This window comes from Dipteris shenzhenensis, chromosome 26 (assembly GCF_047967505.1).
Source record: "Dipteris shenzhenensis isolate YYH24624 ecotype China chromosome 26, Dip_SZ_1.0, whole genome shotgun sequence".
NCBI classification, from domain to species: Eukaryota; Viridiplantae; Streptophyta; class Polypodiopsida; order Gleicheniales; family Dipteridaceae; genus Dipteris; species Dipteris shenzhenensis.
In genome coordinates this window covers 39,128,575-39,145,453 of record NC_141621.1, presented here as the reverse complement: position 1 = coordinate 39,145,453, position 16,879 = coordinate 39,128,575, and the positions used below count along the sequence as shown (strand labels likewise).

Genomic DNA, 16,879 nt, shown 5'->3' with positions numbered 1-16,879 from the left:
AAGTAGACAGCAACGCAGCAACCTCTTCTTCAGGGAAGAGTGTTCTGCTGGCTGTTACTGCAGCCCATGTAATCCCAATTCCTGTGTTTATCTCTGGGGTATTCCCGCTAGAAGAGGCACCAGTCCAAGTGCGGGGGGGTGGAATTCTTCTAGCAGAAATAACTTTTCTTGGACTCTGCCAGCCATCAGTTGAAGGTTGCTGTCCTTTGGTCGAGGATTGAATGACAGGAGGTGAAAGTGATGTGAGATTCCCATTGGGAGCCACTGGAGCTTTGCCTTTATCCTGACTCCCAGCAGGCTGTCTACTGCTTTTATTTTTGCTGACCACTGAAGAAGGAACATCTTTAGTAGGCATAGAAATTGACAAAGTGGCACGAGGCATTTTATGTGGATTCATTGGACACTGTGAAGCCATGTGTCCAAACTTTTTGCATTCAAAACAGGCCCCAGCAAATAAACCCCATTTGAGTTTATAGAAAGCACTTCCCATGTTCACATTATTCACCGTGACTGAATAAGAGTCAGGTGTGGGATTATCAGTATCCCAGAGAATGCAAAATCGGTTTGAGTTTCCATTTGGCCGTGGTGGGCAAACCACTTTATCTAAAGATGCTGCAATTTTAGGCAAAAGCGAGGCCATACATTGGGGGAAATCAACAACTTCGACCCAAACCGGGCATCTGTGTCGAATTAAAGCGTCGAATTAAAGCCTGATAGTCTCTTGTGGGAGACCATGGCAAGACATGCACCATTTGCTGCCCAAAAAAAAGAGGTGAGTGTTCCAAAAGCATTTGTCTGTGGATCTCATCCACCATGATCACCTCAAAAAAGCCTCTGGCCGCATAGTGTACTTTACGAACAAAAGAGCCAGCCAATGTACGTGTCAGCCAATTGCCTATTTCTGCAGCAGGTGGCAGTCGGCGTGGAAAAAATAAAATGACTGCATTCTTGGCATATTCTCTGACCGGATCCACAATTTCATCGACCTCAACCATGAGGCCAACTGAAGGAACCGAGTCTTTCCACTCTTTTCTAGTATCTGCAAATCCTTCATGCATTATATCATATACCAGTTGAGCCTCAAGAGTCTCATGTATCGGGTCATGCTGACCCTCAACCTGCTTTTGTTTCTTGTAGGGAGCCGTGCGCTCCTTTTGAAACGTTTTTTCATATGAATACTCTGCCATGACTTTGTGAAAAGAGGGACTTGTAAGTGAAAATACCTGTAAAAGGGCAGTAAAAGCTAAAAAAACCAGTCCCAAAAGAAGTATTCACACGAGGTCCACCAGAAAGGATAGGAAGAGTGGAGAAAACAAACAGATAGGAATGCAGGATTTTAGGCTGGAACACAAGACGTTCGGAGAAGAACACGAAGCCCAAGAAAAAACTCCAAGTAGTTGTACGGTTGGAAGTAGGGGAGCGTGCAGGATTGTACGGATAGAGCTGTACGGAGGGGGCAGGTATACGGAGCTGTACGAGGGGGGCAGGTGTACGGCCAGAACGGGGATTGACACAGCAGAAACAGAAAACTAGAAACGTACGGACGTTGCACGTGTGCCGTACGACTGTACGGATGAGGCTACATAGGAATTTTGGAGAGTGACGAAAAAAAGACAGCGAAGCACCACGCAGGCAAATCTAGGGAGCGATGGAAAGGAGACGGGCTGTGCGCTGTACGGAAAACCGCCGTACAGGCTGTACGGGTAGCCGTACTGGTTGTACGGTACGGTGCAGGAAGGTTTCGACGATGCTGCAGGAAGGCTTGGCTTCGACGCTCTCACCCTCTCGACCGGACTCGCTCCACACACACGCAAGGGCAAACTATCACTTGTCACCACACCTCACACACACACACACGGAAGCACACACACACACACACACACACACACACATACACACACACACTTTTTTGTGAAACCAATATATTATGAAACATTCATTTACATCAGGGCAGTGCTCAAGAAAAGAGCCAAAGAAGCAGTAAAAGAAAAGCTGAATACAAGAAACATCCAAATCTTCCTCATGTACTGCATCATATAAAGACTGCCGCAATGAGGCTCGAAAGAACTCATAAGGATGCTGAAGGGGAGAATTCAGATATGCTTGATTTCGCTGCAGCCAGAGGGTCCATAAGGCCCAGTATCTAATCCATTGGAAGAAAAGAGAATATTGCGACAAAGAAGCTGATAGTTTGCCATACATCTAGAAAAACCTGTAGAACCTGTGTGCAGGAAATCTAAGAGATAAGAAATAGGAGATCTTGTCTAGAAGGTCTCTGGAATATGAACAAAATCATAATAGATGCGGAATACTCTTAGGAATATGATGACATCTTGGACAAAGAGGTGAAGCAATCCTTCTTTGAGCCAATTTCACTCCCATTGGAAGAATACGGACAATGCATCTCCATAGAAAGAGTCTCTGCTTCAATGGCATTTTCAACTTCCATACCAATTGCAATTTTCCTTTCCACCAGGCTAATGATTTATTCAAATGCCATAGAGAATTAGCATGATGAGCAATCCAAGGAGGAGGTAATATCAATCGATAAGCCTATATAGACGTCAATAAATGCAAAGGCCGAGAGGATATTCTTGGACTCGAAGACTGAAGGTGCCAATCTTGAATCCTGTCTCTTACATTCAATGTTGGAATCGGGACCAAAGGGAGTAAGAGATCAGCAATAGCTTTCCAAATAGGTCTGTGATGCATCCCAAGATTGTATTGCCGACATGCTGCTGGAAAAGAGAGAATATGTCCTTGCGTATCCACCACGTCATCAATGAAACGGATGCCCAATTTCATAAGATTGTAAGCTCTCAGTATCAACTAGATGATCCATATAAAGAAGTAAAGGATGTGAAGCAATGGCATAGAGCAAAGCACTGAGAGGGCATCCCTGTCGAACTGATCGTTCCAGAGTCCAAGACTCAGATAAATGATTCCCTATAAAGCATTGTGCAATGGAATGTGCAATGGAATCTGAGTAAAGCCAATATATGACATTAACTAGCTTTGGCCCAAAACCAAGTTTAAACATGATTTGAGAGACATAATCCCACTGTACCGTATCAAATGCCTTCGCCACATCCACCTGCATGACCAAAACATCTTGAGCTGAATATTTCGCATATTCCATTGCGATGAGAGTATCAGAGATATTGTCATGAATATGCCGTCTTGGAACAAAACCATATTGCCTGGGATGAAGTCCATCATGAAGGATATCCTTTATCCGATGTACCAACATTTTGGCAATAAGTTTGTATATAATTGGCATCAAAGTGAAGGGCCTCCAGTCATCCATTGTCTCACATAGAGGTTTTTTGGGCACAAGCTTAACCAAACCATGCTTCCAAGCTGAGGGAAGATGTTGATGCTGCACACACACACACACTTTTTTTTTGTGGTAAATCCATGATTATATTATCAGCAAAATTTACATGAGGGTCTCAAAAAAAACAGAGAGCCTCAACAGGAAATCAAAAGCAAAGAGAAACTATTTCCAGGCATGACTGAGGAAGATCTCCTTGATGGCAAGCATCATAGATAGATTGCCGTAGGGAGAGTCTGAAATATTCATAAGATTGCAAGAACGAATTCCCAAAATATCTCATGTTGTGATACTGCCATATGGTCCAAAAAGCCCAATATCTGACCCAGTACAAAAATAAAGAGTAAGGGACCAGGGTTGTAGGAAGTCTGCCAAAAAGCCAAAAATGTTTCCCAAAAGGAGAGTTAGGGAAATGAAGGCGAAGCGACATGGAAATTTTGCATATGAAGGTCTTAGTGCTGGAGTATTTACTGGAGTGCTGTTTTTGATCCTCCATTGGCCCTCCAAGAGCCGATTCGGGCATATAATCTCAGCAAATTGGGGATCAGGTGTATAAATGACGTTGTTGATGCTACTGGTCAAATGCTTTCCTTCCCTCAAGCCATTATTGCGCGCGCACACACACACACACACACACACACACACATATACATATAAACACAAAAGAGACGGTCAATCTACAAACACAATGCACGCATGCACACACATGCAAAGAGAGATGTTCTGCATGTACATACATACATATATATATGTGTGTGTGTGTGTGTATACACATCTCCAAAAAATACTACCTCTCCAACTTATGGTCCAAGGCCTAAGGCAACGCCTAGCAAGTTGGGTGATGTGGCATCTCAATCTGTTCTTCCCAAAGAAAGTGTGGTCCAAGTTTCAGCCAAGCAAAAGGATAAGGGAAAGGGCAAAATTTCACAATCCAATGCCTCTCCATAGGTTGCCTGGCAGCAACCCAAAAAGGTATTTGCGCTTAAGCCACGACCGTTACAATCTCGGCATTGGGATGCCTCTACTTCCACCCCTGGTCAGGCCTCTACCCCTACTGATAGCCTGACATCTCGATTGTGGGTTGATGTGCTTAAGAAGGGCATTCCTGTATGTGACAATGATGCGGATGATAGAGCTACTGATCCAAGAGGCCAGGTGGACGTCGATGTCATGGCTGAGGCCTGACAGCTTATACCTTTACTATGTTTCTTGGCTCAACTGTACATATCTTCTATGTCTGCTTCAATTACTTGCATTACATACAATGTTCAAGGTCTTTGCAATGTCAATAAGTGGAGACTTTTTTGGCACTATGTACATAGAATGCACCCCGATGTAATTTCCTTACAGGAACACAACCAACACTTCTTGGCACGCCAGCAAGGCCACTTTGCTGGTTATGACATCTTTTATGCTGGTACGATGCACTTTTCTGGGATATGCATGTTGGTAAAACATGATATGCAGCCCACGGTTGCTTACAACGACCCCCAGGGTCGATGGATGGTAATCAGATGCATCTCTCATGCTGATCTTTATGAAATAGCATCGGTTTATGCCTCTCAAACTTCTGCGACAAGAGCTCGAATGTGGGACTCCCTCAAGCAATATCCATGGCTGTCTAATGCTTTTTTGTGTGGAGACTTTAATAACTCGCCTGCCATGCAAGACAACACCACTCATCGTTCTCACATGATCCCCACTGAGCTTTGACATTGGGAGGATATGCTTTCTTTTTTGCATGCAGAAGATTTATGGCTCTCAACAAGGGATAGAGATATGGGTTATACATACCGTCACAATGCTTTTACTCATTATTGGGCTCGACTTGACAGATGGTATTTGTTGCACGCTCAGCAATACACTAGTTTCACGTGTGCATTATGGGTTGATCATCCCCTCTTGTTATCTGATCACTTTCCAGTATGCCTGACATTATCTATAGCACATTTGACAGATGATATGCCTTTTTTTGGTCGTCGCCTACTCCATGTTAATAGTGCTTATTTGCTTCATCAACAATTTCAGAACATGGTGAGAGTGGCTGTCCGCCCCCTCCTCTTACATTCTCAGGAGGACATGGATTTTTCCTGGATCAGTCTTGCCCATCGCTTGCAGGCTGTTATTCAAGATTATGGACGGAGTCACATGGAAAACCTCAGACTTAAGCTGAAATGGGCTCAATCTCACAAGCAACAGATGGATGCAATCAGCTCTTATAGGCAGCTCACCTCTTCTGAACAGGATTCTTGCGCTTATGCAGTTCATATCATCCATCAAAATGATATTCGTAAAATAAAGAAGTGGCAAATCCGAGCTCGCATGAAACCCCTTTTGGATAAGGGCTGCTCCTCCAAGGCCTTCTTTAAAAGCCTGCATGCGGATAGGCGAAAGGAGGATATTTGCAAGATCAGGCAGGATGATGGCACCTGGACCACCTCCAAATCAGAACTGGAATCGCAATGCTCTAGTCATTTCCAGTATCTCTTTTCTCCTCAGCCTGATTATTCGATGCAAGTGAACGCAGCTAGGTCTCAATTCCTTATGCATGTTCAGTCTATATTGTCTTGGGAACAGGCTCATGCATTGGAGCAGCCATTTATGTTTAAGGAACTAGATGATGCTTTGAGTCATTTACGTAAAGGCAGCTCTCCTGGTTGGGATGGATTGACTGCTGAATTCTTCCGTGCATTTTGGGGTAATCTCAATCACACTCTTCTTCTCATGATCAATCATGCTTGGGTAGAACAATCTCTTCCCCCTTCTTGGAAACATGGGCTTGTCAAATTGATCCCCAAAAAAAGATTGTGTGAGACAATGGCTGATTGGCGGCCCATATCTCTTATGCTAGTCATCTACAAACTCATTGCCAAGATGATTGTCCTTGGGGTTCGATTTATCTTGCAAGCTGGACTTCATCCCAAGCAGTATGGGTTTGTTCCCAGAAGGCAGATTACTGACAATATCTCCAATGCTTTGCTTGCAATTGAGTATGCCAAATATTCTAAACAAGATGTTCTCATTCTACAAGTGGACATTGCGAAAGCATTTGATACTATCCATTGGATTTTATTTCTCAAACAATGCATAAATTGGGATTTGGCCCTCCGCTCGTTCATGTTATTTACTGGTTGTATTCTCATGCCACTGCACAGTGTCTGCTTGGTAGTGGGTTGTCAAGGACATGGACTATGACCCGTTCAGTGAGACAGGGATGCCCTCTTAGCTCCCTACTGTATGCCATTGCTACTCATCCGTTATTGTTGCATATGGACCATCTTGCAGATACAGGACAGCTTCATGGCTTGCAAATTCCAGGGGCACAGCTGTTTCTTGCACAGGCATATGCTGATGATTCATATTTCACGCCTAGGAATTCTCAAAGTGACCTCTCTCTTTTGATGCATACTTTGAATGATTTTGGCATAGCTGCTGGACTGCATATCAACTTTCAGAAATCGAATCTTCTAGCATTGAAAGAAGCTGATTGGCATGCACTTCTCTAGCGAGGCCACATTATTTCTTCCTATACCATTGTGAGGCATTTAGGGTATCCCATTGGCTGGAATATTACCCCTCAACAACAGCTTAAATGGGTGCTTCAAAAGATTAACAAGAAGTTGGAATACTGGCACTTGTCAACTTGGCCTCTACATGTTCGACTTCGGATAGTCCAGTCTATCATCATGTCATATATGCAATTTTACTTGCCGCTTCTTCACTGGTCTTTAAGCATTTAGCTTCCTATATGTCCCAGGCTATGGAGATATTTTGGAAAAGCAAATCTCACAAAAAGGCTTTGTGACTACTTCCCATGCAGTCTGTTTGTTCTCCTAAGACTCATGGTGGACTGAATATTCTCAATCTTCAGTTTCATATGTTGGCAAGAAAGAGCACTATGATTGCTGATTTCTTTCAGCAAAAACAGCCATGGGCTATTATGCTAGCAGCTATGTGTGGAAACATGAAGTCTCATGCATATGGGCATTGGATTACAGATCATCACTGGGAAGCAGTCATGACCACATTTCAGGGGAAAATTCCTGGCTGTCCTATTTCTACTGCTTTTATTCATGACTGGAAGAGAATTCTCTCTTGTGCTAAATTGTCAGGTGCTTCCTCCCATCATGGTAACTCTCTTCATTTGGAAAGCATCCATTGGAGCAAGGTGTTTGAATCGCCTCTTGCTTTACAGGCACCAATTAAAGCATATAATCTTATGAAATTGGGCATAAGATTTGTCGGAGATGTGGTGGATCAACATGGTTATGTGCTCTCATTTCCACAAGCTTATAGGACATTCCCCTTGGGTCTGCATCATAGGCCCATTTGGAGAATACTTACAACTATGTTGCAGCCATTTGTTCCTGTTCCTCCGTTGTTTATTCAGGACAGATTACTGGACTGGAATTTGATTTCCTTGTCTCCTGCTACCTGTTCACTTTCACTGCATAATCTGACATCTTCGATGGTCTACAGATTTCTTCTTCCACCGCCATGGATTGATAAGCATGCTAACACTCTTCGGAATTTGGATAGGCCTTTATCTTGGTGGCAATCAAAACTTAGGAAAATTTGGAAAGCTAAATTGCCATTGAAACAGAGGCTCTTCCTTTGGAGATGTATAGTGGGAGCTTTTTCCATTGGGGTGAAATTGGAAGCAAGTCGTATTGCTTTCTCTTCTTGCCCCTGTTGCTCTCATCACCATGAGACAGTTCCCCATTTCTTATGGTCTTGCCCGCACTCTCGAATACTGATCACTCATGTCTCTCATTTGCTACGGCTCCGGTTTCCCTCTATCAGATTCAGGAAACTCTTCTGGATGTTTGGATGCTTCTCACCTCAGATGTCTCCATTCCTCCTTTTCTTTCACTGGGCTCGCTTTTGGGTACTATGGACTATTTGGACACAGAGATTGCATTTTAGGATGGGACAATAGTTTCCTCATGCTATGCTTTCTTCAGAATGTCCCTCAAGAAATCTTTATATGATAGTTATGCTGCGAGGGACTTGGATGCTACTAGCCTTGAAGTGTTTTCTCACTGTTTTTGAGTTCTTTCATTAGGCTCTCCTTTGGAGTCTAATATCATGTACATTGATTTCATGCTAATTTTATAGTTACTGGTTTCACAAAAAAAAAAAAGTGTGTGTATACACATATATATACACACTTTTTTTGTGGGAAGAAATCTTTTATTGCTGTTGAATAATTACATTCATAGTTACTTCAAGAACGAAGTAGCTACTACTCAACTAAAGATCTCAGTATAAGCTGTATACATATCCTGATCAATCAAACGAGTCTGAAGACAATCGTAGAATGATTGTTGCAGAGAGCGTTTGAAGAAAAGAAAGGATGAAAATATTGGATTACCAAAGACTCTATGATCTCTGTCCATCCATAAAGTCCATAGGGTCCAATAGCGCACCCATATATATACACTTTTTTGTGGGAAGAAATCTTTTATTGCTGTAAAATAATTACATTCATAGTTACTTCAAGAACGAAGTAGCTACTACTCAACTAAAGATCTCAGTATAAGCTATATACACATCCTGATCAATCAAACGAGTTTGAAGACAATCGTAGAATGATTGTTGCAGAGAGAATTTGAGAAAAAGGAAGGAAGAAAATATTGGATCACCAAAGACTCTATGATTTCTGTCCATCCATAAAGTCCATAGGGTCCAATAGTGCACCCATACAAAAAATAAATCAAAACCCTGTCGCTGTGGATGAAAACCAAACAACCACAAAAATCTGCCAAAAGTAACAGTAGGAAATCGCTGTCGAAGCCTCTGTCTGATAGATGCCAGCACTCTACTGAATCAGTGCTTCACATTTTTTGGTCCTATCCAAATACTTCTGATCTCATTGCTAGAAGATGCACCATTCCAAGTACGGGGGGGTGGAATTCTTCGAGCAGAAATAACTTTTCTTGGGCTTTGCCAACCATCAGTTGAAGGTTGCTTTCCTTTGGTCGAGGATTGAATAGCACGACGTGAATGTGAAGTGAGATTCCCATTGGGAGCCACTGGAGCTTTGCCTTTATCCCGACTCCCAGAAGGCTGTCTACTGCTTTTATTTTTGTTGGCAACTGGAGTAGGAGCATCTTTAGTAGGCATGTGAACTGGCAAGGTGGCATGAGGCATTTTATGTTGATTCATTGGACACTGTGAAGCCATGTGTCCAAACTTTTTGCATTCAAAACAGGCCCCTGCAAATAAACCCCATTTGAGTTTATAAAAGGCACTTCCCATGTTCACATTATTCACCGTGACTGAATAAGAGTCCGGTGTGGGATTATTAGTATCCCAGAGAATGCAAAATCTGTTTGAGTTGCCATTTGGCCGTGGTGGGCAGACCACTTTACCTAAAGATGCTGCAATTTTAGGCAAAAGTGAGGCCATACATTGGGGAAAATCAACAACTTCAACCCAAATTGGGCATCTGTGTCGGATTAAAGCTTGAAAGTCCCTTGTGGGAGACCATGGCAAGACATGCACCATTTGCTGCCCAAAAAAGAGAGGTGAATGTTCCAAAAGCATTTGTCTGTGGATCTCATCCACCATGATAACCTCAAAAAAGCCCCTGGCTGCATAGTGTACTTTACGAACAAAAGAGCCAGCCAATGTGCATGTCAGCCAGTTGCCTCTCTCTGCAGCAGGTGGCATCCGGCCTGGAAAGAATAATATGACTGCATTCTTGGCATAATCTCTGACTGGATTCACAATTTCATCGACCTCAACCATGAGGCCAACTGAAGGAACCGAGTCTTTCCACTCTTTTCTCGTATCTGCAACCTTCATGCATTACATCATATACCAGTTCAGCCTCAAGAGTATCATGCATCGGGTCGTGTTGACCCTCAACCTGCTTTTGCTTCTTGCAGGGAGCCGAGCGCTTCTTTTGAAACATTTTTTCATATGAATACTTTGCCATGACTTTGTAAGAAAGGGAGCTTGAGAATGAAGTACCTGTAAAAGGGTAGTGAAAGCCAAAAAAACCAGTCCCAAAGAAATATCACAGGAAGCCCACAAGAGAGAAGAAGAAGTGTATAACTGGTAAGGAGAGAGCAGAGGGATAGGTGAGATTTGGCGGAAGACACAGCTAGGGAAGACACCGGAGGAAAACCCCAAAACTTGTACGGCAAGAGGTACCAAACTGTACGATGATGAGCTGCGCTGTAGTATATACGGGCTGCACGGGAGGGAAGTCTGACTGTACGGGAAGGCTGGGCTGGTACGGAAACGTACAGACGTACGGATGCCGTACGACGACCGTACAAATGTACGGATGAAGGCTGCGCAGGGTTGCTGGCGAGAACAGAGATGCTGACGGAGGGCAAACGGTCTGAAATGTACGGAGGGTGGCAGAAATGTACGGAGGCACAAAAGAAGCTTCGGAAGGGAAAAACGATATCGACGCACACACACGCAGAGTTGGAGCGAGATTACACGGGTTGCGTAGGGGGAGCAGACTGGTCGTACGGTCTGTCCGTACTGATGTACGGCAGCCGTACAGGTGTACGGGCAGAAGGGGGAGCTGTACGGGGCTCTGTCTCGCAACCTGATCTCCTCTCCAAGCTCTTCACACACACACACACACACACACACACACACACACATATATATACATACATACATATACATACATATATATATATATATATATATATATACATACATATATATATACATATACATATACATATATATATATACATATACATATACATATACATATATATATGTGTGTGTGTGTGTGTGTTCATAAGATTGCAAGAACAGATTCCCAAAATATCTCATGTTGTGATCAAGGAGATCTTCCTCAGTCATGCCTGGAAATAGTTTCTCTTTGCTTTTGATTTCCTGTTGAGGCTCTCTGTTTTCTTTTTTGAGACCCGCATGTAAATTTTGCTGATAATTTTACCAAAAAAAAAAAAGTGTGTGTAAATAAAATCATGCAGGTATGCATGTACGTATACACATGTACATACCTATCTCGATAAATAGAAGAGTATGCCTATATGAACATATAGTTGCATATATACGTGTATGGCACATCTAGATATAAGCGCGCACACAAATGAAATAAAGAAATATCGAATCTGTTTCTTACACAGACTTCTAAACTAACTTTTCTAGGCATGGTAGTGACTAGCTTCAGTAACATCCTCACAACTTAGAGAAACAAAAGCTTCATGGAATATTGTGTCCATGGAAAATATGATAATTGCACAGTCTGCTGATACAAGAAGTCAGAAAAGTTTGAAAATACTAGAATGGATACTGATCAGATGCTTTTCAAGTCTCAAAGGATTCCTCAAAATAGATCTAAAAGGAAAGAAAAGTTTATGGATTGAAAGTATAATGACCTCATTAGCTTGCCGTTGCAGTTCCTGTATTAAATAGTTTCCATTTCTTTGTGTACTTTTGACATCAAGTAGCTCCTGGCCAGACGCAAAAAAGAAGAAACAAGTAAGTACATCCCATAACACCAATAATCTGATGTAAAGAGCGCAGCTTACTTTTGCAAGTGAAATTTCCAGAACAATTAAAACCTGTGCATATGGAGCTGCAACTTTTGCAAATGAGAAGTTGGGATCAAGTATGTAACCAATGCCTGCAATGTGGCAAAAGAAAGAAAGACGGGAAAGTCCAAGATTAATAGGCATCTATTGATTGAAGAGACATATATGAGTCATGATGGGTATATCAAGCCTTTTATAGCTATGTCCTCACTTATAATCCCTATTCGTTTGCATCCAGAATCACACCTGCTAATCTACAACATGACCCTGATAACATTAGAAAACAATCACACGCATAAAATGCACATAAAAATCTAGCAAAACTGCAAAATAAACTAAGAAAGATGTCGGATGCAATGAAGTGGCATAGCATACAGAATATGTCCATACTCAGATATCTGACAGCAGGCAGGGCATTGTAGTGAAAGAATCCTAGATCTCATACAAGAAGTTATGCAACGCAGAGAAAAATAAGCTATAGACGATTAGATGCTCGCAGACCTACAGGCCTTAGAGAGCCAATTACATCAGAACTTTCACACTACAAAGCTTTCTATAGTGTGTATCAATGTCAAACGTAGAGTCTGCTACCTCTACAAAACTCTCTCATCACAACAGCTTACCACAACCACTGCCATGATTTCTCCAGGCATTGTAGAGCTGTATACCTATTCAAAATGCCTAAGAACCAGGGCAACACATCTGGTCCCAATCTAGAGCCAATTAGACTCCAAAGGAGCTTCCACACTGGCCTAGATTCATGTTTTAAAAAGAAAATAAGCTGGAATATCTTCTATTGGTACTTAGAAAATGATGTACCCTTGGATGGTTGCACACGGTGGTCTCCCTGTGGGCCCATGGCTTGAGCAGATGCGGGTGGATGGCAGCTGCCACAGATGTACAGTCGGAGCTATGGAGACTATTCCTCATTGCTTATGGAGCTGCCCAACAGCTCAAAGGATTTGGCTCGGAGCGCTTCGGATTGTGGCACGGTTTCAGAGCACACATAGAGATTTCACGTGGGGTACGTCAGCTTGGCTTACAGAGGGGGGCCACGCCTTCTCTATAGACACGGTCTCGCCACCTTACTGGATACAGGGCCGGAGCATTCACAGCATTGAGCTTCACTTGGCTACCCCCCCCCCCTTCTCACCATCCCCCTTAGTCGAGAGAGGATAGTGTTTGGGAGACGGTGGCCAGCATCACGGCCTGGAACATCTGGGTGACCCGTTGTAGCTGGATCATGCGCCAGCACCATGTTCCTCCGATGGCTACGTTGGTTGCTATTTGGCAAGATATCATTTATATGTTGCGATCCATTTGGGAGCACGGTGTTCCAAGTTCTCGAGCTACCGACGATAGGTGGGCACGTTTCTGCAAGGCTTGGCTTGCAGGTGTATTTTATGATCTCACGCCGCGAGGGATTCGCTGGCTGTATAGTCCACCACCGTGGTTGTTAGCCCCTGTTACAAAGAATCCCTAAGCAAGCAACTGTCTAAGTTCTTTAAATGTCCATAAGAGAACTGGACCTATGTCATTGCCAAGGCATCATAACAAGCGGGTTTTCTTTCAGCCCGTTTTTGGCCACGATTGGCACCTTTCTGGTTTTGCCAATTTGTATGGTTGGATTTTAAGCATTAATAGAAGTTCCTTTTCTCTATTAAAAAAAAGAAAAGAAAATGATGTACCCAAAGGATTGTTACTCTGATCCTCTTTGTCAAAGTTAATCTGAATTAGATGCAATCTTCACCAAAAGGGTCTATCACTCAAAGGCAGCTTTAATCTTGTAATTTTGAAGATTTTTAAAAGTTTTGGTATATACTTACTCTAAGGGAAACACCTTGCTTGAGGAAAAACAAACCATACAACTTAGCTATCCGTGTGGTGTTGATTGTGGAAGAATCAACTGGAGAAAGAACTAGCTATCAACCACTAGCTATCAACCAACCTATTTTCAAAGAACCCAGCTCATTGCTTAGGGAATCTGTGAAGCAACCAAGGTGGGGGACTATACATCTAGTGAATGCCTCACTCAACAAATACATAGAAGACACCAGTAGGCCAAGCCTTGCAAATACGTGCTCGTCTCTCAACCGTAGTCTGAAATCATCACGTCTTGTGCTCTCATATGGTGCACAGGTTGTAGATAATATCTTGCCATCTAGCAACAATGGTGGTTGCCGGGGGAACCTCGTGGCCTCCCATCACCAAGGTACAATGGGCGACCCAGATGTTCCAAGCAGTTATGTTGGACACCATATCCCAAATATTTCCCTTTAGTGAACACTTTATCAACAAACTCACAACATTAGTGGCTAGCCAACCATCATCAACTAAAGAAACTACATCCAGGAAATTCAAAGCCAAGATATCTTCATTAACAAGTTCTATCATCACATTCCAAGTTTGATTCAAAGAACTCTATGGCAAAGGACATAAGGTTCAACAACTTATGCAGTTCAATTAACATTGAAAGAATTTTGGCAATCAAACTAGTAAATCAAATCAAGGCAAGTCATCTTTTTCTGCCAGTAGCTCATCCAAACCTCTAAAAATTGTTTCTAGAAAGTTTCTGGTGACTATGCCCCCATTTTTGTCATGCATGGAAAAGCCTTTCTCTATCAAACCCCTAATGGCATCATCAGCCCATCAGATCATTGCATGAAATTATGCTCACATGCACTAATCTTTGTTTACGGCAGTCTAGAGCTCCAAAGGAATGGTGAGGTCTCAAATAATGAAGGCTAGGGAAAAAAGCTTATAAAAAAGGCCTAAAGTTTAGGCTAAACGTGCCCACCTCTCAATTTCTTCAGTGCAAACCTTTATAAGCTTGCATTCTTTGATTTGGATTCACATAATAAAGAACTTGAAAGGCATCATTTTTTCTCTTTGATTTCATACACATTCTCAAATATTGACTACAAGGGACCAAGACACTTAAAGTCACACACAAATATGACAAAACAAGTTCCTAAAGACAAACATAAGGAACCATAGAGAGATAAAAATAACTACAAAAGATATAGGAAGATCCCAAAAGTAGAATACCTTCCAGTGTAAAAAAGGCACGTAAGACAACACACAAATATAACAAAACAAGTTCCTAAAGAAAAACATAAGGAACTGTAGAGAGATAAAAATAACTACAAAAGATATAGGAAGATGCCAAAAGTAGAATACCTTCCAGTGTAGAAAAGGCACGTAAGACAAATGTGAATGTTGCTGGGAACCGGAACGGTTGGTCTAATGCTATTGCAAATAGATCCTGAAAAATATCCATTATTACAAAATTGCAAGGGAGAGAGGAGATCTGACCCACTAGGAAAGTCTCTAGTATATCACCATTTATTTTATATATATTTGTCTTCAAATATAGAGGTTCCAAAGACTCTCACCTCGCCAATTGCAGAGAAAGTAGTTGCTTCATCTGGTTTCTGGTCCATTAAATTGTTTAAAAAGAATTGGATTGATCTTCTCACCTATCCATAAATGAGAATTCCCATTAATTGACTATTTTTGGCAAGTGCTATTTATTCCACATTGAGAAGCAACACACACAAGAAAATGTTTATTTGTCTTCAATTTGACTACTCACCGATGCCATATCTCCTGTTGGTGTCAATGCTCCAAGGTCGATCAAGGCTTGAATGACCTGCATGTCCATGAACAACATTTCTTTTTTAAAACAAAGCCTATTATAAGAAGTTATATTGATTGCGATAGCATTGTTGTTTAAAAAAAAATATTCACATAAGTTCTAGCAGCAATCCTAAGGATTCTAGGGAGGCCTACCTTTCCAACACTCTATGTACCATAGAAAATGTGTGTGTGTGTGTGTGTGTATGTGTCTTCTTTTCTTCACATGGGTTAGATATTGGGGACTCCGGAGTTTGTGGAAAGACAGAAAATAGAGTCTTTGGAGATTCCACTTTATCCAAGTTTCACTTTTTCTGGATGTCACTCGGGCAATCTTTTTATGATTGCCTATGTGTTCATTAGATAGATTCCTATGTCTACTTGTCTTATATTAAAATCTTCCTATGTTTGTAATTGTTTAACTGTTCCCTGTTGGGGACTGCTTCTTGTAATATAGAAATATATGGATTTCACCCTCCCCCAAAAAAGTGTGTGTGTGTGGAAAAAGAAAGTGTGTGTGTGAGGCATCTAGGCTACCCCATTGGTTGGAATATCACTCCGCAACACCAGCTCAAATGGGTGCTTCAAAAGATCAACAAGAAACTGGAATACTGGCATTTGTCCACTTGGCCTCTACATGTTCGACTTCGGATAGTACAGTCCATCATTATGGCATATGTGCAATTCTATTTGCCTCTTCTTCCCTGGTCTATTAAGCAGTTGGCTTCCTATATGTCACAGGCTATGGAGATATTCTGGAAAAGCAAATCTCACAAAAAGGCTTTGCGGCTACTCCCAATGCAGTCTATTTGTTCACCCAAGATTCATGGGGGGCTGAATATTCTCAATCTCCAGGTTCATATGTTGGCAAGAAAAAGCACTATGATTGCTGATTTCTTTCAGCAAAAACAGCCATGGGCTATTATGTTAGCAGCTATGTGTGGAAACATGACTTCCCATGCATATGGGCATTGGATTACAGATCACTGGGAAGCAGTCATGACCACATTTCAGGGGAAAATTCCTGGTTGCCCTGTTTCTACTGCTTTTATTCATGATTGGAAGAGAATTCTTTCATATGCTAAATGGACAGGTGCTTCCTCTCATCATGGTAATTCTTTTCGCTTGGAAAGCATCCATTGGAGCAAGGTGTTTGAATCGCCTCTCGCTCTACAGGCACCTATTAACGCATACAATCTCACGAAATTGGGCATAAGACTTGTTGGCGATGTTGTGGATCAACAAGGATGTATGCTTTCATTTCCACAAGCTTGCAGGACATTCTCCTTGGGATTGCATCATAGGTCCATTTGGAAAACACTTTCGACTATGTTGCAACCATTTATTCCAGTTCCTCCACTGTTTGTACAGGACA

The 16,879-nt window shown here is 42.1% G+C and overlaps 1 protein-coding gene across 1 annotated transcript in view; it reads right to left on the bottom strand.

Moving 5' to 3' along the window:
- LOC147885046 (Protein kinase superfamily protein) overlaps positions 1-16,879 on the bottom strand; it is an 86,410-nt gene that overhangs the window by 18,116 nt on the left and 51,415 nt on the right. Inside the window, exons 11-15 of the mRNA XM_087397163.1 lie at positions 15,464-15,520; positions 15,264-15,347; positions 15,049-15,133; positions 11,899-11,960; positions 11,713-11,787 (exon numbers count right to left, since the gene is read on the bottom strand). Coding sequence (XP_087253289.1) covers positions 11,713-11,787; positions 11,899-11,960; positions 15,049-15,133; positions 15,264-15,347; positions 15,464-15,520 — 363 coding nt within the window. The remainder of the gene's footprint in view (positions 1-11,712; positions 11,788-11,898; positions 11,961-15,048; positions 15,134-15,263; positions 15,348-15,463; positions 15,521-16,879) is intronic.